Raw genomic sequence first — 23,877 nt, forward strand, 5'->3', positions numbered from 1 at the left:
TAATTCAGTAGGGCTGTAACTCTTGCATTCTTGGACATTGATGCATGTGGAAATTAAGGTAGCACAGCCAAGATGTATAAACCAGTTCTTCAAAATCGTACAGTAGCAGAGCAAACTTTGTTAGAGTAGAACCGTGAAGGCTCCTATTTTGGTCCAAGATTTTCCAAGTGACTTGAGACACTTTAAAGGGGCTTCAATTTCAGGTGTCTCAACTTGGACACCCAAAAAATTTAACCCCCTTCCCCAAATAACTAGCTAGTTGTGGAAAATATTGGCCTGGGTAGAACAGCATCTGCAGGACATGTTCCAGCCTGGGGTTGTGTCCTAGTTTAAAATCTGTTTCACTACTTGCCTATAGTTAGGGACCTCACCTTGAGCCCACGCTATGCTGGTCCTTAGTGGCATCTTTCTGGCCCCATTGGTGGGGAAGGCAGCATATGGAAAGCCCTTGTACCCAGGCTGTCCCCTGTCAGTTCTGTCCCAGACCATGCAAAAGCCAGTGTGGCTTCTTTAGAGAAACCTACAATTGCTGGCTTTCATCTTGAGCATGTTGAGTAAAGGATGTGAGTAATTTCAGTTTAGTTAATGAAATGAATCCCATGGCTCGTACCAGTTTCAATAGGCCCTATTGCTGTCCTCAAGACCAGTGGTTCTCAACCAGGGATACGCGTACCCCTGGGGGTATGCAGAGGTCTTCCGGGGTACAACAACTCATCTAGTTATTTACCCAGTTTTACAACAGGCTACGTAAAAAGCACTAGTGAAGTCAGTACAAACTGTCATACAATGACCTGTTTATACTGCTCTATATGCCGTACACTGAAATGTAAGTACAATATTTATATTCCAGTTGATTTATTTTATAATTACTGTATATGGTAAAAATGAGTCGGCCATTTTGCAATAAGTGTCCTGTGACACTGTTGGTATTTTTGTCTGATTTTTTTGGTAAGCAGGTAGTTTAAGTGAGGTGAAACTTGAGGGTACACAAGACAAATCAGACTCCTGAAAGGGGTATCGTAGTCTGGAAAGCTTGAGAGCCATTGCTCCAGACTTAGGGTATGTCTACACTACGGGATTAATCCGAATTTATATAATTCGAATTTGGGAAACAGATTGTATAAAGTGGAATGTATGCAGCCACACTAAGCACATTAATTCGGCGTCCATGTACCGGGTCTAGCGTCAATTTCTGGAGCGTTGCACTGTGGGTAGCTATCCCATAGTTCCTGCAGTCTCCCCCGCCCATTGGAATTCTGGGTTGAGATCCCAGTGCCTGATGGGACAAAAAACATTGTCGCAGGTGGTTCTGGGTACAGCCTCACCCCTCCCTCCCTGCATGAAAGCAACGGATGGCAGACAACCATTTTGCGCCTTTTTTCCCTGGGTGAACACTGCAGACTCCATACCACAGCAAGCATGGAGCCCGCTCAGCTCAAGACAGCAGTCATGAACATTGTAAACACCTCGCGCGTTCTCGTGGAGTTTATGCTGAGCCAGGATCAGAAAAATGAGGCGAGGAGGCGGCGGCAGCGCAGCGACAAGCGTAATGTGGACATGGACACAGAATTCTGTCAAACCGCGGGCCCCGGTGCTTTGGAGATCATGTTAATGGAGCAGGTTCTATCCGTGGAATGCCGATTCTGGGCCCGGGAAACAAGCACAGACTGGTGGGACCGCATAGTGTGGCAGGTGTGGGACGATTCCCAGTGGCTGCGAAACTTTCGCATGCATAAGGGCACTTTCATGGAACTTTGTGACTTGCTTTCCCCTGCCCTGAAGCACCAGAATACCAAGATGAGAGCAGCCCTCACAGTTGAGAAGCGAGTGGCGATAGCCCTGTGGAAGTTTGCAACGCCAGACAGCTACCGGTCAGTCGGGAATCAATTTGGAGTGGGCAGATCTACTGTGGGGGCTGCTGTGATGCAAGTAGCCAAAGCAATCACTCAGGTGTTGCTACGAAAGGTAGTGACTCTGGGAAATGTGCAGGTCATAGTGGATGGCTTTGCTGCAATGGGATTCCCTAACTGTCGTGGGGCGATAGATGGAACCCATATCCCTATCTTGGCACCGGAGCATCAGGATACCCAGTACATAAATCGTAAGGAGTACTTTTCAATGGTGCTGCAAGCACTTGTGGATCACAGGGGACATTTCACCAACATCAACGTGGGCTGGGCGGGAAGGGTTCATGACGCTTGCGTGTTCAGGAACACTACTCTGTTTAAACGGCTGCAGCAAGGGACTTACTTCCCAGACTAGAAAATAACTGTTGGGGATGTTGAAATGTCAATAGTTATTCTTGGGGACCCAGACTACCCCTTAATGCCATGGCTCATGAAGCCATACACAGGCAGCCTGGACAGGAGTCAGGAGCTGTTCAACTACAGGCTGAGCAAGTGCAGAATGGTGGTAGAATGTGCATTTGGCCGTTTAAAAGGTCGCTGGCGATCATTACTGACTCTCTCAGACCTCAGCCAAACCAATATCCCCATTGTTATTGCTGCTTGCTGTGTGCTCCACAATCTTTGTGAGAGTAAGGGGGAGACCTTTTATGGTGGGGTGGGAGGCTGAGGCAAATAGCCTGGCTGCTGATTTATGCGCAGCCAGACACCAGGGCGATTAGAAGAGCACACCAGGAAGCGCTGTGCATCAGAGAAGATTTGAAAACCAGTTTCATGACTGGCCAGGCTACAGTGTGAAATTTCTGTTTTTGTTTCTCCTTCATGAAAACCTGCCCCCTTTATTGACTTATTCTCTGTAAGGAACCCACCCTCCCACTTCCCCCAGCTTGCTTTCAAAGGAAATAGTCACTATCGTTTAAAAATCATTTATTCTTTATTAATTGATTATAAAAAGAGGGAGGGAACCCGGGTGGGGTTTGGGAGGAGGATCGGCGGGAGGGAAAAGGCCACTAAAAAAAGGTTAAAAAAAATGACAGCCTTTTGCTTGGGCTGTCCACTGGGGTGGAATGGAAAGGTGTACGGAGCCTCCCCCTCCTCCCCCCCCGCGTTCTTACACGTCTGGGTGAGGAGGCTATGGAACGTGGGGAGGGGGGTTATACAGGGGCTGTAGCAGCACTCTGTTATCCTGCTGCCGTTCCTGAAGCTCCACCAGACGCCGGAGCATGTCTGTTTGCTCACGCAGCAGCCCCAGCGTTGCATCCTGCCTCCTCTGATCTTCCTGCTGCCGCCACCTCTCCTCTCGAGCATCCCTCCTGTCCTCACGTTCACTGGCTTCTTTCCTAGACTTTGAAACCGTGTCCTTCCACTCATTCAGATGAGCTCTGTCACTGCGGGTAGATTCCATGATTTCTGCTAACATATAGTCTTGCGTCTTTTCCCGACGCCTTATCTGTGATAGCCTTCGGGACGGAGGAGGGTGGCTTGAAGAATTTGCAGCTGCTGGAGGGAGGGGGGAAAAAAGGAGAGCCATTTTTAAAAAGATACATTTTACAGAACAATGCTTATACTCTTTCACCGTGACCAACACTATTCACATTACATAGCACATGTGATTTCTGTGCAAGGTCGCATTTTGCCTCTTAATATTGAGTGCCTGTGGCTTTGCTGCTAGAGATCACAGACGCAGGTCCGGGCAACAGAATTTGGCTTGCATGTGGCCATGGTAAGCCATTGTCTTTTGGCTTCTGCGCCCTCCTTTCCCACGTACCAAGCAAAGCCCATTGAGTGCTGCGGTTTTCCTGTTAACCTTCAGCAGCAGAAAACAAACTCACCACCACCCCCCATCCAATTCTCTGGATGATCACTTTATCCCTCCCCCCACCGCGTGGCTGGTATCAGGGAAGATCCCTGCTAGCCAAACGTGAAAAGCTCTGGGCCAATTCCCCCCTCCCTCCGCGCTTGGCTAACTGCAAGGAAGGATTTCTTTTCAGCTACAGGCAAACAGCCCAGTAGGAACAGCCACCTCTGTCCCCTGAATTAAATTCCCGTATTTCAACCAGGTTACCATGAGCGATATCACTCTCCTGAGGATTACACAGCAAGATAAAGAACGGATGTTGCTTGAATGCCAGCAAACACCGGGACCATACGCTGCCAGGCTTTGTCATGCAATGATACCAGATTACTTGCTGCAAGCATGGCGCGGTCAAGTGTCCTACCATGGAGGACGGAATAAGGCTGCACTGCCCAGAAACCTTGTGGCAAGGCTTTTGGAGTACCTCCAGGAGAGCTTCATGGAGATGTCCCTGGAGGATTTCCGCTCCACCCCCAGACACGTTAAGACTTTTCCAGTAGCTGTATTGGCTGCGAATGCATCCCAAGTCCTCAGAGCAAAGTCATCATTAAAAACCCTTGCTTTTAAAACAAGTTTTATATTTTAAAAGGTAAACTCACCGGAGGTCCCTTCCATGGGGTCGTGGTCTTGGATACTGGGTTGGGAGGGTACTTCAGTCAGGCTGAGAAAAAGATCCTGGCTGTTGGGGAGAACGGAGTGCTGGGTGCTCTCTGCAAGCTCGTCCTCCTCCTCCTCCTCTTCCCCGTCCGCAGAATCCTCAGGTGTAGCTGATGAGATTATCCCCGCCTCGGAATCCACGGTCAGAGGTGGGGTAGTGGTGGCGGCCCCCCCCAGAACTGCATGCAGCTCGGCGTAGAAGCGGCATGTCCGCGGCTCTGACCCGGAGCGACCGTTTGCCTCCTTTGTTTTTTGATAGGCTTGTCTGAGCTCCTTGACTTTCACGCGGCACTGATCTGAGTCCCTATTGTGGCCTCTCTCCATCATGCCCTTGGAGATTTTTTCAAAAGTTTTGGCATTTCGTCTTTTCGAACCAAGTTCTGCTAGCACTGAATCCTCTCCCCATATAGCGATCAGATCCAGTACCTCCCGTACGGTACATGCTGGTGCTCTTTTTCGGTTATTGGCCTGCATGGTTACCTGTGCTGATGAGCTATCTGTGATCACCTGTGCTCTCCATACTGGGCAAACAGGAAATGAAATTCAAACGTTCACGGGGCTTTTCCTGTCTACCTGGCCAGTGCATCAGAGTTCAGATTGCTGTCCAGAGCGGTCACAATGGAGCACTGTGGGATAGCTCCCGGAGGCCAATACCATCAAATTGCGGCCACACTAACCCTAATTCGAAACGACAAAATCGATTTTGGCGCTACTCCACTCGTCGGGGTGGATTACAGAAATCGGTTTTTAAGAGCCCTTTATTTTGAAATAAATGGCTTTGTGTGGATGGGTGCAGGGTTAATTCGATTTTACGCTGCTAAATCGGAATTAAAGTCAGTGTAGACCAGGCCTTAGACTGCATGTACATCCAATTTTGGAAACAACCCGCAATCACTAGTTATTGTTAGCCTGTCAAACGCAAGTGATTTTAATGCTAAATTTTACTTAGCAGGTGGCTATATCTTTTTGCAACGTAACATGAAGAAACCCGCGTACGCACAGTTGGGTCCCAAATATGTGATTACTACCTATACATAAATATCCTAGGCCTAACTCTGAGGTGTCTGGTGTCAGCCCCTATTAGAGAACTTCTGCTCTGTGAAAGTCACTTAATTTTTCATTGCCTTCCCCAGGTACTATATCTGCATTTAACTTCACAGATCAGGTTTGTAAGTGATCCCAGGCAAAGATGAATATTTCACAAAGAGCCTGCCTGAGTTAAGTGTTCTGTCTCCCTTTGTATCTTTAAACCTTTTGAAAGCCCTGTAAGGAGAGACGCTTGCTGCTAAATATGTAAATTGGCGGAATCCATTTTACTGCTTGTTACAAAACTGCAGTGGGCTCATTCCACCTGCTCTTTCCCCCTCTACTCCCTGCAAATAAATTCATGATCCTGGAGTCTGAACGGGTTCAGATTTTGTCACTTTTGAGAGTGTATTTGGTTGGTTGCCTTTTTGGCCTTAAAATGCCATTCACATGGGGCTGGTAACTATAACTGTGTCTTTGATGCGGAAGTAAAATATCCATCCTTATTATGGTAAGGTCTGGGGAGGAGGAGGGAGATAAGTCCAAGGTAAGTGACTTGATGGGCTTGGTACTTAAAATGTCCATGGCATCAGAACAAAAAGCAATGTAGCCTTGGTGCTATTCTAGAGTGTATTAAAAGAGGGCAAGCTGTCTTGGGTGTCCTAGCGATGAATTTCAATGACTAGATTCCAGGTTTTTGCTGCTGCTGTAGAACCTTATTCCAGTTCACAAACTGAACTTTGCTCTTTCCTTAGCCACGTACGCTCCTGGCTGCTCCCTCTGTAGCATCTTGGCACAGGATGTCACACCAACACTGTCTCCATTCATGAGAGGCCATCCATCTAGCATCTGTAGAGGATTAGATCAGCATGCCCACAGGGAGGTGGGCCCTTAAACATGCTCAGATCACTAGCTTGTCAAAAAAGCTGCACATGTTGGTGAAAATACCCTTTGAGAACCAGGATGGTCAGCCCAAGCTGCTATTTACAGAACCTGTTACTGAAAAGTACACTCCTGCTGGTCCCTTCTTGAGGAGCAATGACCAGAGGTTTCCCTGCCCAGAAGAAACCTGAAGTCTCCAAGGCACGAGCACTGATCTCTTCATTGATGGTCCTGTGTTTCACAGGACTGATGAAAGCAGTCTCTGTGCTCCAGCCCTTGGGTTGAACCATGCACTGTGCAAGATCCAAGTGAAGAGAGAGTTGAGTCCTTCCAGAATGCAGAAAGCAAAAGTTTCTGATAGCCCCTTTGAAAGGGGCATGTAGCAGCGGTGGTGGTTGGTTTATTTATATTACGAGAGCTCCTAGAAGCCCTTGTCATGAACAAGGTCCTCATACTAGGCTCTGTACAAACACAAAAGTGGTGATGTAATGAGAATTGTGTTGCTCCCCCAACCCCCATTAGATTAGATGGAAATTTTAATTTTGTTCTTGATTTGGTTACCCACTCAAATGTTTAAAGTCACCGTAATGTGGTGGAATATATTAGCTAATGGATTGGGGTATTTACTACACAGGTGGTTCTGTACCCAAGAATGAATCTTTTTTTTTTTCTTCTTCTTCTTTTTTTAAATGTTAATACAAGTTCTGTACTTACAATTACACCACATAAGTGGACATGTTATCAAAAGGCTTGTCTTCTCCTCCCACCCTCAAACCTGCTACCCCCCAGAACCCACACAAATGAAAGCTTTGAACATGTACTAATTCCTTATATTATAAGGAATTCATTATCCATACATTGGGGTTTCATGATCGAGGCACTGGGAGGGGGCGGGTCTGGGTTCAGCTCTTGGTTCTGCCATAGACTTTTCACAAGTCACTGTCTTAGGCTGTGACCCAACCAAGCATTTAAGCACATGCTTAACTTCAGGCATGTAAGTAGCACCTGGATGCGTTGCTCCCTATTCCCTGAGTATGTCTACACAGCAACTAGACACCCACGGCTGGCCCAGACCTGCTGACTCGGGCTCGCAGGGCTCAGTCTGCAAGGCTCTTTCATTGCTGTATAGATGTCTGGGCTCTAGGACCCTGTGCCATGGGAGAGTCCTGGAAGTCCCCACAGCAATGAAACAGTCCCACAAGTCTGAGTCGACTGGCACGGGCCAGCTGCAGGTTTTTCTTTGCTGTACAGACCTACCCTTTGTGTCTTGGTTTCCCCATTCTGTAAAATGGGGTTAATAATAAATATCTAGGTATGATTATAATCTAGATATCCTGTGTGGGCCCAGTCACCCTACACCTCACAACACCCCATTGGTGGGAAAGTTAGTATTATCCGCATTTGACAGATGGGAACTGAGGCACAATGAGACCCCTTGTGTGATCTTGGGGAAGTCTGAACCGCAGGCTAATGTTCTAACCACAATACTGTTCTTCCCCTTTTTCTTCCACACTTTCTCTGTTTAGATCGTAGCTCTTGGGGCATGGATGGTCTCGTCTGTACTAAGTACAGCTCCTAGCACATTGGAGCCTGATCTCTCTTGGGGTGTGCTGAAGGAGATACTGAGTTAAAGTCCAATAATACATTATTGCTAGCTCAGATACTTTAAGGAAATGTCTGCTATGATTAAAGAAATGTCCACACACTGCTGTTAGGCTGTCATTTTGAGTATGCTGCTGTCTTCCTTTTTTATCATTATGTATCATTTCAACAATGTGCTGAAGGCGATTGGAATCACTGCGTCCAAATTTGTTTTGATCTCTAAAAGCCAGGCTCAAAATTCTGATGACAGAATGCTCTAGTCGTCCTATTCTTGTCGAGTGTTCCAAGTACGCAGTACTGGCCTTTTTTTATTTCTGAGCATTGGTAATAAAGATGAAAGACTTTCCTCATAAGCCAGCGGTGTAGGTTGTAGGGGTCGTGACTTCGCTAATAGTCATGACCACAAAATGAATTGTGTGATGCTTTTTTAAAGCAATACCGTCAAACAATGCACAGGAGATTGCTTTGTGTTCCATGTGGCAGGAATTGGGCTTCTAATGCGATTTGCAAAAGTGCTTCAAAAGCTGTAAATGTGCTCCGCTTGAGGCATTTAGTGAAGGCCGTGGATGTTTTGTGGTTCTTGCTTCTGTAGAAGGCAGTGCTGCTGTTCTATATTCCATATTTCCTCTCTCTAATGAAAACTAATGGTGCAATAAAAGACCATGTGGCATGCTAAGTAACTTGCATAATTGCTTGTTGCTATTGGTATATTCTTGACTTTGATTTCTTTAATTGAAAATGTGCCCCTTCCGATGCTTTATTTCCCTGAAATAACCATGTAAGTAGAGATACAAGCTGCAGTGCTGGGCTGATCAAAGATACTGTCACTAAGGACTGCTGCTGAATATCCTCCTTACCAAGGAGGCTGTGAAAACAGCCAGAAGCCAAGTGACAAGGCTTGGAAGCACGGATCAAGGCGTTTCTCCATTACTGAATGAGCTGTTTCTTACAGGTGGATTTGCTATCGTGTTTCTGGTGAGGACTAACAATGGGATGAAATGTGCCCTGAAACGAATGTACGTCAACAATGAGCATGATTTGCAAGTCTGCAAAAGAGAGATTCAGATCATGGTAAGTCATGCTGCATTAGGGGTCCTGAAGTGTTCATGGAAAGGCATGTCATCTGGGGCTGTGATCTGTCAGTGTTGTCGACTCTCCTAGTTTTATCACAAGTCTTGCAATATTTGTGGGTTTTTTTTCCCTTTTTTCCTTTTTAAAATAAATATATAATGAAAGAGAGCTAGCTCCTGGAGTCACGTGACTACGTGAGAATCTCAGCTTTCATCATTTTTTCAAAGTAAGTTTCTAGCCCTTATGGCTGTTGTAGAACATATGAATCCTGAAGTTTCAAAATCCAGAAAGCAAAGAACTAAAATGTTTTTTATAAAATCTCATGGATTTTTTTTTTTTTTGGGGGGGGGGGAGGATTGACCAATGCTCCCTCTTATGTGTTACATCCATGTGTGGAATGCATTTTGTTACGTGCACCAATATGGAGGTGATGTGTGGCAGGGATGGAGCCGAGGGGTTCAAGGTGCAGGAAGGGCCTCAAGACTGGGACAGAGGGTTGGGGTGAGGGCTCTGGCTGGGGGTATGGGCTGAGGGGTTTGGGGTATAGGCTGCCCTGGGGCTGCAGTGGGGAGAGAGGACTCCCCCCAGCCCTCCCTTCCTGCAACAGCTGGGGTAGAGGCACCTCTCCCCACCCTTGATAGCCTGCTGCGTGGCTGTGCAGCTTAGAGGGAACTTGACTAATTTTTTTGAACACTGGAGGCTAGCAATACTGAGCTTAGCACACTTGAACTTGGTCAGCATTTGAATGGAAAACATCCAAGCAGAGATTAATCTGAGAGCAGCCGCTAACCTTCAGGTTGGAGTTGGTACAAATGTTGATATGGATGTCTAGTAAAAATGTGTATGATGAGTAGCTATTATAAAAGTAACTGTCTGTCTGTAATAGCCTTGAACAGTAGTCCAGAATATTAAAAGTAATTGGTGGTAGTATTGTAGGCTAGTTGCAGACATAATTTAAATAGAATTGTTAGTAATTTTTTTGCATTATACAAACACAAGTTCAGAGGGTGTTTCTGTGTGCAGGGCAGGGCTGCCTCCAGCTGGGCCTCTTAACCCTGATTTGAACTTAGCAGCTTGGGCACTGAAGTTTTTTTGAAATGGCGATTTAAGGCTTTTTTTTTTTTTTTTTTTCCTCCTTGAGTTGCCCTAAAACTTAGAGCCTTATCCCATTGTGAATTCATATTAGGTGTAGCCTTGGAAAAAGGACATGTATGATGGAATCCCTTACTTGCAACAGTAGCAAGTGTGCATCCTCTCTAGTAACTTGTGTGTTACTTTACGGCTGTGACTATGAACATGAATATCAGGAGTTACCACACCACACGATGTGGCACAGTTTTCATGGAGACATCATCTTAACCCTAGATGATGATGTGGGGGCACAGCAAGATTTGATCTTGTATTAGATTTTTTTTTTTTCAGTTTATACTCGAAAAGTTGGCTTGCTTGCATTTTATTTGTCCACTTCCTTCTATTGACTATGGAACAAAACTATCTGCATGATCTCATGTTAGTGTGGTAAAACCTGAAAAGCAACTGTAAAAAGAGTAATACCTTACTCAGCAGGCCTGCTCCTTCTCTGCATTGTTTTATCTGTTCGTGTGAAACTCTTACTTCATGTCAGACCTACAGAACTGACACAGCATTGGGAGAGCGAACTGGATTCTCTTCTAGCTTGCACATCATCAATGGACTCATTAACCAAGTTCCAATTGCAGAGCCACCCTCCAACCCCATTGTCTCCAATTTGTGCCCTCCCTTACACCTGTGTTAACCCTTGGAAGATAATAGCTATAGTTGAGGGTAATAAGGTTGCATAGATGCAAGTTGCTAAGAAGGCCAACGGCATATTGGACTGTATTAGTAGGAGCATTGCCAGCAGATCGAGGGAAGTGATTATACCCCTCTATTCAGCACTGGTGAGGCCACACCTGGACTACTGCGTCCAGTTTTGGTCCCCCCCCCCCCACTACAGAAGGGATGTGGACAAATTGGAGAGAGTCTAGTGGAGGGCAATGAAAAATGATTAGGGGGCTGGGGCACATGACTTATGAGGAGCAGCTGAGGGAACTGGGGTTATTTAGTCTGCAGAAGAGTGAGGGGGGATTTGATAGCAGCCTTCAATTACCTGAAGGGGGGTTCCAAAAAGGATGGAGCTCGGCTGTTCTCAGCGGTGGCAGATGACAGAACAAGGATCAATGGTCTCAAGTTGCAGTGGCGGAGGCCTAGGTTGGATATTAGGAAACACTATTTCACTAGGAGGGTGGTGAAGCACTGGAATGGGTTACGTAGGGAGGTGGTGGAATCTCCAACCTTAAAGGTTTTTAAGGCCTGGCTTGACAAAGCCCTGGCTGGGATGATTTAGTTGGTGTTGGTCCTGCTTTGAGCAGGGGGTTGGACTAGATGACCTCCTGAGGTCTCTTCCAACCCTAATCTTCTGATTGTAAGTGAAGGCAGAATTTGACATGAAGAATCTCTATTACTGATGAGGTTGTGCAAGAAGGAAAGAACCCACCTTGACTGTTGCATCCCAGCATGTTTGCAAACCTGGGTGTTTGAAAGAAGCATCTCCTGTAAGATGCAAAAATAGCTAAATGTAGGATCCCAAAAAGCCATTTTACTATCACTCTACAGAAGAGAGCTGCATTTTTAAAAGGTCAAACTTGTTAGTTTAACATGCAGTTTAATCTGGGGAGGGTAGAGAGGAAATGCAGCTCATTCAATACATGGCAATTGCTGGCTCAGTCTCTCTTGTGCAGATATAAGTGCTTGCTCTAGGTTACTCACCATGGAGCACCCAATCAGTGAGAGAACCTAAATCTGGATCAGGCTATTCTCATGGGCACACCTCTTGACCAGAGGCACAATAGATTGTTCAGGGGGCTGGGTGACTTGTTATTCAAGACTTCTTGCCCTAAGTTTCACTGGACAGGAAACCAACGAAGGCAGAATTAAAAGTTGACTAACTTCTGTGTGATCTGTTCCTTAACACAGGGACTAGACAGGTCAACACTGGGAAGTCTGTACTGTACAGATCAATTTATTAAAATGCAACTGCTGTATACCTGGCTGTTTTTGTGCTTTAACGTGTCTTTTCTTACAGAGGGATCTATCTGGACACAAGAACATTGTTGGATACATTGATTCTAGTATAAACTCAGTGAGCAGTGGTGATGTGTGGGAAGTCTTGATTCTAATGGACTTTTGCCGAGGTAAGTGTTCGTTCAATGTGTTGCTCATTGGGACAGGTATTCCTCTGAGGAACTCTCAAGGCACTTGTATAATAATTTTCTTTAGGAAAACTACTCCTAGGCCCAACCCTACCTTGTCATCAGTGAATAATTGGTAACCAAGCCAGTCGAGAATCCTGCCCCACAATAAAATGAATAGGTCTCCATTATACACGAGAATAAGAATATAGAACTGCTAGCACCACCTTCTATTGGCTAAGATGTCCATTGCTTAAGTTGCTAGGCCTAATGGTTCTCTGTATTTTATTTCCGTCTGCTGCTTCCACGTGAAATAACCTCAGTCTTCTGAGGCCACCAGACTAAACAGTGAAATTCTCCTTTGCTTAATGGGGGGTGGGTGTGGGGGTGGGTGTGTGGGTGTGTCTTCCTGCAAGTTACATTTTAATACAGTGTATGAGTCTGTTTCTAATTCCAACTTCAAATGATTCTAACCACAGATAGATCAAAGCCTCCAGTGGGCTGGACATTGTTTAAAATTAAGTGCCAGACAGGAGGGGAGGGGTGAATAAAGTAACTTTTTGTATAAACAATATTGATTACAAGCCTCCGGAATAACCCCTTAGGTCAGGAAGAGGTACATGAGCATTGTCAAGTAGTGAGACTCCTATGAAGACTTGATTACCACAAATCTGAAAAGGAATCTGCCAGTGTGCTGTTCAAGAGAGAGATGGATGCTATTGCACATCTGTTAGCTGTGTAGAGACATCTGTTGCATGGGGCTTGGAGGGAAGGCTGAGGCTTTGCTTCCCACAATGATGATAAGGACGGAGAAGACCCACATCCAGATGCCCCCTAGTGTCATGAAAACAATTGTATTGAAAATGCCTAGGTGACAAATGCTTCTAAACATTTTAGACACAATTCTATAAAAATATTAGATTTCCTCTTATCACTGCTTTCCTCCTTGGCAAAGAGAGCTGATGATATCAATCATTCTGCCTCCATATGCAGAGATCACATTCTGATATAAGAGCATGAACAGTTTAAAACTGAGCTTAATGCCACTGTTGTACAGTATATTCATGTTAGACAGGTTTTGACACCTTCTGATATTTATGACTTAAAAGACACTTCTCCTTTGCTACAAGTTTTTTATGGCCAAGGTTTTCAAAAGTAGTGATTTTTTTGCTCAACTCATAACACCTGGAAGTACCCAGACTTTCAGAGGACAGGTACACAAATTGAGGCACCAAAAATCACTGGTCACTCTTGAAAATTTTGGTCTGTCGCTCTCACTCTGTCGCTTTCTCAAGGTCCCCCATCTACACTACAAAAAAAATTGATGGTTGAGACGCATTTCTAGCCAAACCATATGGGGTGTGTGTGTATGTGTGTGAGGGGGGAGAGGGGGTCTTTTCTTTGTGTTTGTTTTTTTTTCTTGCAAAAAAAGGTTGGTTAACTATATTTAGCCCAGAGGTTCTCAACCAGGGATATGTGTACCCTTGGGGGTACGCAGAGGTCTTCCAAGGGGGTAGATCAACTCATCTAAATATTTGCCTAGTTTTATAACCAGCTACATAAAAAGCTGTAGCAAAGTCAGTTCAAACTAAAATTTTTGTATAAACAAGGACTTGTTTATACTGCTCTATATACTATACATTGAAATGCAAGTATAATCTTTATATTCCAATTGATTTATTTTATAATTTATATGGTAAAAGTGAGACAGTCAGCCATTTTTCAGTAATCATGTGCTGTGACATTTGTATTTTTGTCTGGTTTTGTAAGCAAGTAGTTTTTAAGTGAGGTGAAACTTGGAGGTTTGAAGCAAAATCAGACTCCTGAAAGGGGTACAGTCATCTGGAAAGGTTGGGAGCCGCTGGTTTAGCCCAAACTATGTACGACTAAAAGGTATTTCTCTAATCTTGTGGGGGTTTTATGACTACAGAGACAAGAAAAGAACATAGCTTCATCAAAAACATGTTTGAATGTTGCAGTTATTTTTCCTAGTATAGATTTGGGGCTGGAGGCGCTTAATGGTAACTTTAAATCTTAGATTAAAATCAGTAACTACTCTCAAATCGCTTTCCAAACATAAATTGTCCATGTGGCACCTCCTGAAAGTTTGGTACATCAGACACTTCATTTTACCGATGGACCAGGAGGTTAAGTTGGTTGCTTAAGTAAGATGCTGAAGGCTGCAGGAGGAGATTTGATCCAAGGTGGAGTTCGAACTCATGAGTTTCTAGTTCCCAGGATTATGCTCAGACCCTAAGGCCACACATGTCACAATACCAGGCAGTTGAAAACCTGGCATGTTGGACCCCTTTCGAGAAGGTGGCTCCTTTTTGACTGGTCTGTGCTTTAGCAGTAGGTGCATCTTTAATTTATTTTGCCTTTTCCTCCTTTCAGGAGGCCAGGTGGTGAACCTGATGAACCAACGCTTGCAGACGGGATTCACAGAGAATGAGGTCTTGCAGATTTTTTGCGATACCTGTGAAGCTGTAGCCAGGTTGCACCAGTGTAAAACGCCTATAATCCACAGGGATCTGAAGGTAACTCTCAGATACCAATGGTACAGGGTGGAGCTGTCTGAATAACATATTCGATTGTCAACTCTTCTGGGCAAGGACTGTATCTACCTTCTAGACAATGTCTAGCACAATGGGTCTCACTCCTGATCAGGGACTCGGTGTATTGCCATAACGTTTATATTGATGAGAAAATGTACTCATGAATAAATTTTTTGCCTATTAACAGAAAAGTCACATTGTTTGCCATATGTTCAACCATCTATAGGTCTGCTCAAATTATGCAGCCATTTGTGAACAACTGTGTCACAAAAAGCCTGCCAAAGTTGATGAGAGAAATTGTTCACCATGAATTCCAGCCACCTTTTGAGTGGAGAGTTCAGCCCATGGGTTTTTCTGTATAACGGATCTTGCCTAAGCATGCAACTCTGACTCTCGTTTACCCTGTGCTGTTTTGCAGCATCTAAAGGTGAGTTTTCTGGAAACATTCACCTGGCTCTGCTGCCTATTAAGAACACAGGTCTGGAAGGGACTCATCACGGAGGCCAGTATTCTGCTGTCCCAGGCAACCTGTTGTATAATCCTGCTGATAAACTTATCACGCTGCAATTTAAAAAAAAGTTTGTTTGCTCCTATTGAAAGGCTGTTCCCGAACCTCACTCCTCTGATTGTTTAAATCCTTCTCATTTCCAGCCTGCCTTTACTCATGGCCAGCTTAAATGCATTTGTTCTTGTGCCAGTGTTGTCCTGTAGCTTAAATAGTTGTTCTTCTCTGCCTCCACCACCCCCTTGAATATATTTATAGAGACCAATCCTATCCCCTCACCCTTTGTTTTGCTAGGCTAAGATTGTTGAAGTCTATGGTCAAACCCCCATTGACTTTAGTGGGAGCAGAGTCAGGTCAACACTGAACGCTTTTGAAGTCGCCATCTTTGAGACCATGAAACAAAACATGAATTCCCTGTTCCTTTCAACCAACTCCGAAAATGCCCGAAATGATGTATTCAGCCAAGAAGCAGAATCCATGTGTAGGTTTGAAAATATACTTCACGGATCAGGCTTCGTTTTCTGAGCCTTAAAGGGATGTTTGTTCTATGCGGCAGGCCACTTTTGTAGAGAAGCTAAACAAAACACGTGCACCAAAAGGAACCAGGTAGTAAGACTAAGTCAGCTAAGTTGTGTGGTTATGCTTCAGGGCACTTAACATATTTGTGACCTATGGTGTGGTCAGTTGGAATGTATGAAACGAATCTAATGAATGTGGTTGTAGATGGCTTTCAGTTGGGGTGAGCTGATTCTGGTTTTGGACAAATTTAGGGCCTGATTTAAAGTTCACTGAAGTCCTAGAATATCAGGGTTGAAAGGGACCTCAGGAGGTCTAGTCCAACCCCCTGGTCAAAGCAGGACCAATCCCCAACTAAATGTCGAATGGCCCCCTCAAGGATTGAACTCACGACCCTGGGTTTAGCAGAGCGATGCTCAAACCACTGAGCTATCCCTCCCCCCAGTGGGAATCTTCCAATAGCTTGGATAGGCAATACACATAAAAAGAGGTTTACAGAGGGGAATCTGTTGGATAGTTACTAATCTCACACCTCCTGTTGTGTTTTGGCTTTAGCGTCATTTAATGGTTTACAAACAAACTCTTTATCAGTATGTAGCATAGGAATAAATGCTGAGATCTGTGATGGATTAATGAGTTAATCCTTTCTGTATACTTTGTTTTATTTTCTCTCTCTCTCTCGCGCGCACACACACACACACACACACACACACACACACACACACACACACGAAACTGACTGACTGCTATGGGCTGGTTTAATATCACTAGCTCATCAGTGAGGTCTCTACATCAGAAACCTTGCCCCTCTTTAATGATAAAATTACGCCCACGGGTTGGGGAAAAAATTTGCCATCCTCTGCCTTGGGACATGAACACAAAGTTTAATATTAGTTTTACTATAGCCCCTAGAAGCTTACTCCTACCTGGGCTGGTGGAGTACCCGTGTCGATTTGGGGATCGATTGTCACGTCCCGACAAGACACGATGATTTGATCCCCGAGAGATCGATTTCTACCCGCCAATCCAGGCGGGTAGTGAAGACAAGCCCTTAGATTCTGAGCTCTTTGGCACAGGGACCATCTGTTATGTTCTGTTTTGTGCAGCACCTAACACAGTTGGACCCTGGTCCATGATTGGAGTCCCTGGGTGTTACCGCAGTGCAGATAATACAATATTCAGTAAAAGCACTTGGGGGATGGGAAATATATAATATAATATAATATAATGAAAAAGGAGAGGGCTGGGTGGTGGTGGGGGAGGAAGCCTCATTTAAGAAAGGAGGAAGAGGAGTAAACTTAAAGCAGGAGCAATCCACAAATACAATCAAATTGTTCCTTCTGATCTTTATATTTATTCATCTCATGAAGTTTTGGTTAATGTCAACCATTGTGTTATGCAAGGCTTTAGGGTGCCTCTCCAAGGTATTTAATTTGTTTTTGGTAGTTCATGATACTGCACGATGATGCTCATATTTTATTCACATTTGATGCTGTGCACCAGATTCCGATGCTACTGATTTAGCACTATCCTTCTCAAGGTAGTCTCATTGATTGCAGCATGGTAAGAGGTCTGAATGTGGCCAAATATAAAACTTTAAAAGTTCACTATCTGTAAAATGGAGATAATGACATAGGTGCTAGAACTAAGGGTGCTGACGCACCCCCTGGCTTGAAGTAGTTTCCATCATATACAGGGTTTACAGTTTGGTTCAATGGCTCTCAACACCCCACTATACAAATTGTTCCAGCACCCCGGATAAAGATACTGACCTCCTTCATAAAGTGCTTTGAGATCTAAAGATGACGAGCGAGGTACTATGTATGTATTTATTTACTCTTAAAGACTCCATATTGTGAACACAATTCTAGCTCAATACAATGAGACTTCATTGGCACTTCAAATTATACCAGTCTTGCCGAAGTGTAAGAGAAGACACACGCCCCACCCCACCCCCATCTCTCCCCTCCCTCCCCCAAGGGTGTTGGTAACCCTGGCCCCCTCAGGTTAGGGTAACACTGTATTTGGGATTGGAGCCCTTGTGTCCTTTGTCAATGCTATTCATTCCCAATGGGATGGCAGGCTGCTGTGTGGCACAAAGCCATCTCTTTGTATTTGTGATGCACACGTTTACAGCCGTACTGTGTATATTTACATATAATACAATAACTGGCATTGTGTGTGTATTGATATAGGTGCATACTTATTACCACAGGGCATTTCAAAATCTGTTTCAAGTTTCCATTTGAGTAAGAGTATCTCCAGCATGGTCCTGAGGCATTCATTCACATCCGGCTCACTTGCAGACTGGACTGGGTGTTCTCTAATGCTTTCTGTTTCCTTAGTATCTCTCTGCTGCAGACCCCCCTGGTTTTACAGTGAACCCTGTTAGAGAAAAATGTAGTCTTAGTGCCTAAAAGAGAGCAAGTCTTTCCAGAAAACTTCAGCCTTAGGGACCCATAGAGGTGGGTGGTAGGAGAATCCTAGCAAGTATTTCCACGATAACATCACTAATGTTAGTGTGGTTCTCAATGAGGGGTCTGGAGCCTCACCGGGGGGGGGTGGGGGGGGGAGAAGGGAGGGCTGTGAGCAGATTTAAGGGGGGATGATAAGCAGGGTGAGCATTAGACTTGCTGGGGCCCAAGGTAGAAAGCTGAAGCCCCACTGCATGGGGCTGAAGCCTAGGGCCCTGAGCCCCACCATCCAGGGCTGAAGCCGAAGCCTGAGCAATGTAGCTTTGTGGGGGCCCCTGTGGCATGGGGTCACAGGCAATTGCCATGGTTGCTACCCATTAACACGGACCCTAGATTTTATACTCAGAAAAGCTGTTATTGGGGCACAGGTGAGCCGTGGAGGTTTTTATAGTATGTTAGTGAGGGGGGCCTAGAAAGAGAGAGGTTGAGAACACCTGCTTTACATAGTTCCTGCACAGGCAATTGTTTGTATAGCTTGTCAATATTCAGCCTCCCTTTCTTCTTTAGCTCAATGTGACTCTCATTTTCTAAAGCACAGGTCAGCTCCAAGCTCCCTTTAATGAGAAGCCGCCTGCTCTTTCAAACCATACTTCTGTTTAGTCCAAACCCGTTCCAAACTCCAGACTTGCAAAGGAGGCTGGATTGACAGAGGCACTGCTTGTTTCTGTTGTAGCAGAGATGCAGCAGGTGATTGTAAAACACCGCTCTGATCAATACAGATGATGATGATCTAAACACAGGCTCTTTTGGCCTTACTGAGCTATGGAATAGTCAGAATCTGTTTGCTGGCATACTAATGTTATGGATTTCTGCTTTTTTTTTTTTTTTTTTTTAAAAAAACACTAATCCTCTGAATGTCATACTTCCGATGCAGTGTGACTAGGCAGTCCTGAGTCTCTGTTGGACAACAGTGCATCTGATTTATTCTCCCCGCTTCCCCAGCTCACCACCTATAAACATCTGTCTTAGGATTTTTTTTTTTTTTCATGGCTTCTGTGTTCAGCCTAGTGATGTATATTTGTTGAAACTTTACTATAATAATTAAGCATGATCTTGGCCGTGGTGATAGTATGCCAAAATCCTAATGCTTCCCCAGGCTATGATGGTGTGCAGTTTTTTTTCTTTCAATAAAATACTACAGTTAAACTGTAAATATTGAATTTGAGGGCGGGGGGGGGGGCTAATATTTGGATGCCTGGCTTGAGACACCTTAAAGAGCCCTGTTGTTGAGAAAGCATTGAGCACCCATGCTCTGAAAATCAGCCCCTTTGAAGGTGTCTCAGTCAAGTACCCAAAAATTAAAGCACCCCAAATCACTTAGTTAGATTTGAAAATTTTAGGCCATATTAAGTGCAACATGCAAGGTCTGAAGCTATGGCTTTCTTTAGAGATGTGGGTGATAGGTGCCTATTACTTGTCAATTAAAGAAAATACTGATCTATCCCACTTCCTCCCCGCTCCCCCCATTACCTTTTCTCTCGCTGTGTTAGCAGGGAGCCATAGCTGCCTCTGAATCCAAAGGTACAGGCTACGTCCTTTGGCTAATGAAGCCAAAGCAACCCACAGCTTTCCCGTATCCGTCTCGATTTTTGGACTGTAAGTGTCCGACTGTAGAACCGTTGAGTTCCCAATGACTTCATCTAGAGTTCAGTGCTCAGCATCTGTAATAGTCTGGTCCTGGTTGTTGAGAGAGTTGATCTGGGAACAAAAGCGCCTCCTGCCTGGGTTTGAAACAGACCATCCATTATGTCTGCCCACCAGTCAGCAACGGTCATTCATTTCTCATCAGAATCGCTTTATTTTCTTTGGAATTTTATTGAAAGGGTGTTGGAAGAAACCTGCATGTTAAGAGCCCAATGCCACCATAATAAACCTTGCTAGATGCTTCCGTGCACAACAGTGTAGGAATTCTCAGCAAGCTAAAGTGGAGGGGCTTTCAAGGAAATGTTTACAGGGTATTTGCCTGGAATAAGGAATATCTCTGTTGCTGTAGCTCTGTTAGGTAGAACAGCTGTGTACAGTGCATTATTCAAAGCAGATGAATGTCAGTGGAGGGGGAGGGGTGTTACGGGGATGGATTAAGCAAGCCAGCAATTTTTTCTTTCCTAGCCGCAATTGTTGTAGGCTTTATTTTCTTCTGTTGCTTAAAATGCTCCACTTTTTGGATCATCTTTAAAGGGAAGTCGCTTTTTAAAACAGTTTTATTAGCTAATATTTGTACAATGGCATTGGACGTCTAAAGCAATATATCTTATGTAGCCATATGTCCTCCAGTCCCAAGGTATCTGAGCGCCTCTCAGGGCTTTAATATATTTATCCTCACAACAGCCCTGTGAGGTGCTGCAGTGCTACTCTCCCCATTGGTACAGATGGGGTACTGAGGTATAGAGAACCCAAGTGACTTTCCCAAGGTGTCTCGCAGAGTCTGGCGGAGTGGAGAATTGAACAGACGTTTCCTGAACCTAGGTTAGTGTCCAAACCCTGGCCTATCCTTCCTTCTCTCTCTTTCTCTGCTTCCATCTGTGTTGAAAGGCCTAAGTGTGAGGGAAGGCAATGGTTCTACTGGTTTGAAACAATACCTGGATAATCCTAGTGTTTTGGCAATGTTTAAATATTGGGAGTAGCCAGAGACTAACCCTGTGCCCATCATAGATGTTTCCGTATCCAGTTGTATGGCTTTGGCCTATCAAATAACACTTGTAAGTGCTAAGCCTTTTGACAGCCCGCATGAAAATCAAGCTGGATAAAATTCAGTGACAATCCTGTGATCAATGTAGCCGGTGGTCGAGAAAGAAACTGAGGAACTTGGCTTAATCTAATGGGCCTAGTTCTGCAAGCTATTTTGTGGGGAAGACATTGCTCGAGAGGGCTGGAGTCCGTGTTGGTCATTGGCTGATGCACTCTGATAGTAGATCTAAGGTGTATATATGTTGTGTTCTCAGATCTTATTTCTTTAGCTATAACCATTGCATACTTGGTACCCTACATTTTCTATGCAGAAATTGTATAAACAAAAACAACGAGGAGTCCAGTGGCACCTTAAAGACTAACCGACAAATCAAATTTAAGGTGCTACCAGATTCCTCATTGTTTTTGTGGATGCAGACTAACTCGGCTACTCCTCTGATACTTGTATAAGCAAGGATTTTTTTAAAATGAATAGTTATTTGTGGGTGCACAACTTGAGGCAACTTTAAAGGGTCCTGATTTTATTTTTCTTTCCCCATGGACAGCAGGTGTTCAGCATCTTCTGAAAATCAGGCCCGTCTTAAGCATCTCTTGCTGAGCACACCAAATTAAAATTCACTATTGAAAATGTAGGTCATAGCAATTAAAATATATTTAGACACTTTAGACAACTAAGACACAGTCACTGTCCTGAAGAATTGACAATCTTAATGGAGACAATACAATCTGTTTGTGGGGTTGAGAGGAATGAAAAGGGGCATGTAGGGAAAGGGTTGCTGCTAGAACATGGTCTTCCATGTGATTTTTCTCCCCTCCCCCCCCGAGGTGTGCATGGGTCTTGCTGGTTTATATTGCTATTCTTCCCCTCTTTATTATAAGAATGTTTCTATTTCAAACTTACCTAGTACATGTGCTGTAGAATCTTAAAAATATTCCTGTTGCTGTGGCTATAGAAAATGAGGAGACCTCTTATTTAATGCAAAGAAATGGATGTGTTTTGTGTACAATGCTTCTAGGTTGAAAATATCCTGCTACATGATCGTGGCCATTATGTCCTGTGTGATTTCGGAAGTGCCACCAACAAATTCCAGAACCCTCAAATGGAAGGAGTGAATGCAGTAGAAGAGGAGATCAAGAAGTAAGTGCCTCTCTCTCTCTTTCTCTTTTTCTTTCCCCATAGCTGTTAATTCTCCCATTCTCTGTCATCTTTCGTTTGCAACCAAGATGTTGACTGCCCCTTCCAACTGGTCCATGATGCCAGCCTCCGTCGCCCACCTGCTAAAATTTCAAACAAATTCCTTTGTGCTTTCTCCCATGCTGCCCCTCACGCTTCTAAACCACCACAAAGCTACCTCATGAGTCTCTCCCTCTGAGCTCTCCTTAAAACTCTCCTTTGTCATGATACCTACCAAAAAAACATGACAACCGTTAGGCTGCTGGTATGCTGAGGCCGCTGTCTAACATGGTAACCAATATTGTCTCGTCGTTTTTCCCGATGGTTTATTTGTATCCATCTGGTGTCTCTTAGCTTACAGTTTATGCTTCAGATATTTGGGATAGGGCCTGTCTTTTTGTTCTGAATTTATGCAGCACCTAGCCACATAGGGCCCTGATCCTAGCCCTGCTGTGGTGGTGGTGATAATGCTAACCTGTGCATAGGTCTAAGCGTGGTAGTTTGGATGCTTTGTGGGTGAAGAAACAAATTACTCCAGAAAGCCAGGAAATTGCTTTAAGACTAATAGAACCCTTGAACTGACAGATACTGACCAGCTCAGTGGTCTACATTATGGGGGTCAGTATGTCTCAGTTCCTCGCTCCTGGGGTTGCCTGCACTGCGAGGCAATGAATAGGACAAAATAATCCCTGACCCACCATACATTATTCAGCAGTGACTCTTATGGTTGCCTTAAAAAATGCAGCATGGGGCTCTGAAAGTGTTCATCTGAGGTTTGACAGGTGGTGGCTGCAAAGTGGGGTCCTGAGGAAGCTGTTAAAAGGGGAGAAAAGTTGGGTGATACTGTAGCAGGTCCTGAGTCAGGGAGGTGATGGTCGGGGGGAAGATATGTGGGGGAAAGGAAGGGACAGAGAATAGGAGACCTGGGGTCTCATATAGCTTAAAATCTCTATTGAAAACTCTGATTACTCTAACACTCCCTGACTATAAAATCACATGCTAGGAATTGCATGAAAATAACTAAACCCTATGAAAAGTGAGTCCTTCCTGCATCTCACATGTACAGCTGTTTGACTTCGATTTTATAGTGCTCCTAGTCTTGCAATGCAGTCCAAGCCTGTTTTGCACACTTATTGCTAAGCTGGCAAAAGAAGCCGGCCCTGTGCCACACCCTTCCATAATCAAGGTAAATAGCACACACGACCACAGCATCCTTAAATCAAGGTATCCACCCTCATTATTAGAGATCTTTTAGACTGTCTCTGACTCTTGCCAGTACTTTAGTTACAACTGTGCAGTTTTCAATTACCATTTGTTTTTTATAAAGTAATTTTCCTCCTGTTCACAATACCTCTGAGCAGAACTCCCAGCATGGTAGCCTATTTATTAGAAGCCACACTTTAAATTATAATGACTGGATTTTGTCCAAAGCCCCGGGAATGAGGACAGTGCAAGGGACATGCAGCTACCGACCTATGTGGAATAGCAAGTTAACATTCTGAATTTTTGTATGTTACTAGCTCTGACTTGTAAGAGGATTGGACTTCCTGTGAGCAAACTCTTGGCTGTTAAAAGGATCTTGCAATATCCCTCGTTTCCCTAGAAAGTTTGTGGGAGTTAACTTTTTTTTAATAACCAGCTTCATTCTATCATACTTCAACCTATAAAATGCACTAGATCCTTTTGCTGGTTTAGAACTTCAGCACCTAGCGCATTTCTGTTATAGAAAAGTGAAATTTGAATTGTTGGGGCATGTGGA

The 23,877-nt window shown here is 44.4% G+C and overlaps 1 protein-coding gene across 1 annotated transcript in view; it reads left to right on the forward strand.

The window, feature by feature from the left end:
• AAK1 (AP2 associated kinase 1) overlaps positions 1-23,877 on the forward strand; it is a gene marked incomplete at its 3' end in the record, with an annotated part of 138,264 nt that overhangs the window by 57,642 nt on the left and 56,745 nt on the right. Inside the window, 4 exon segments of the mRNA XM_034761770.1 lie at positions 8,879-8,997; positions 12,101-12,209; positions 14,601-14,743; positions 21,961-22,082. Coding sequence (XP_034617661.1) covers positions 8,879-8,997; positions 12,101-12,209; positions 14,601-14,743; positions 21,961-22,082 — 493 coding nt within the window.

This window comes from Trachemys scripta, chromosome 2 (assembly GCF_013100865.1).
Source record: "Trachemys scripta elegans isolate TJP31775 chromosome 2, CAS_Tse_1.0, whole genome shotgun sequence".
In the NCBI taxonomy this organism is placed as follows: domain Eukaryota; kingdom Metazoa; phylum Chordata; order Testudines; family Emydidae; genus Trachemys; species Trachemys scripta.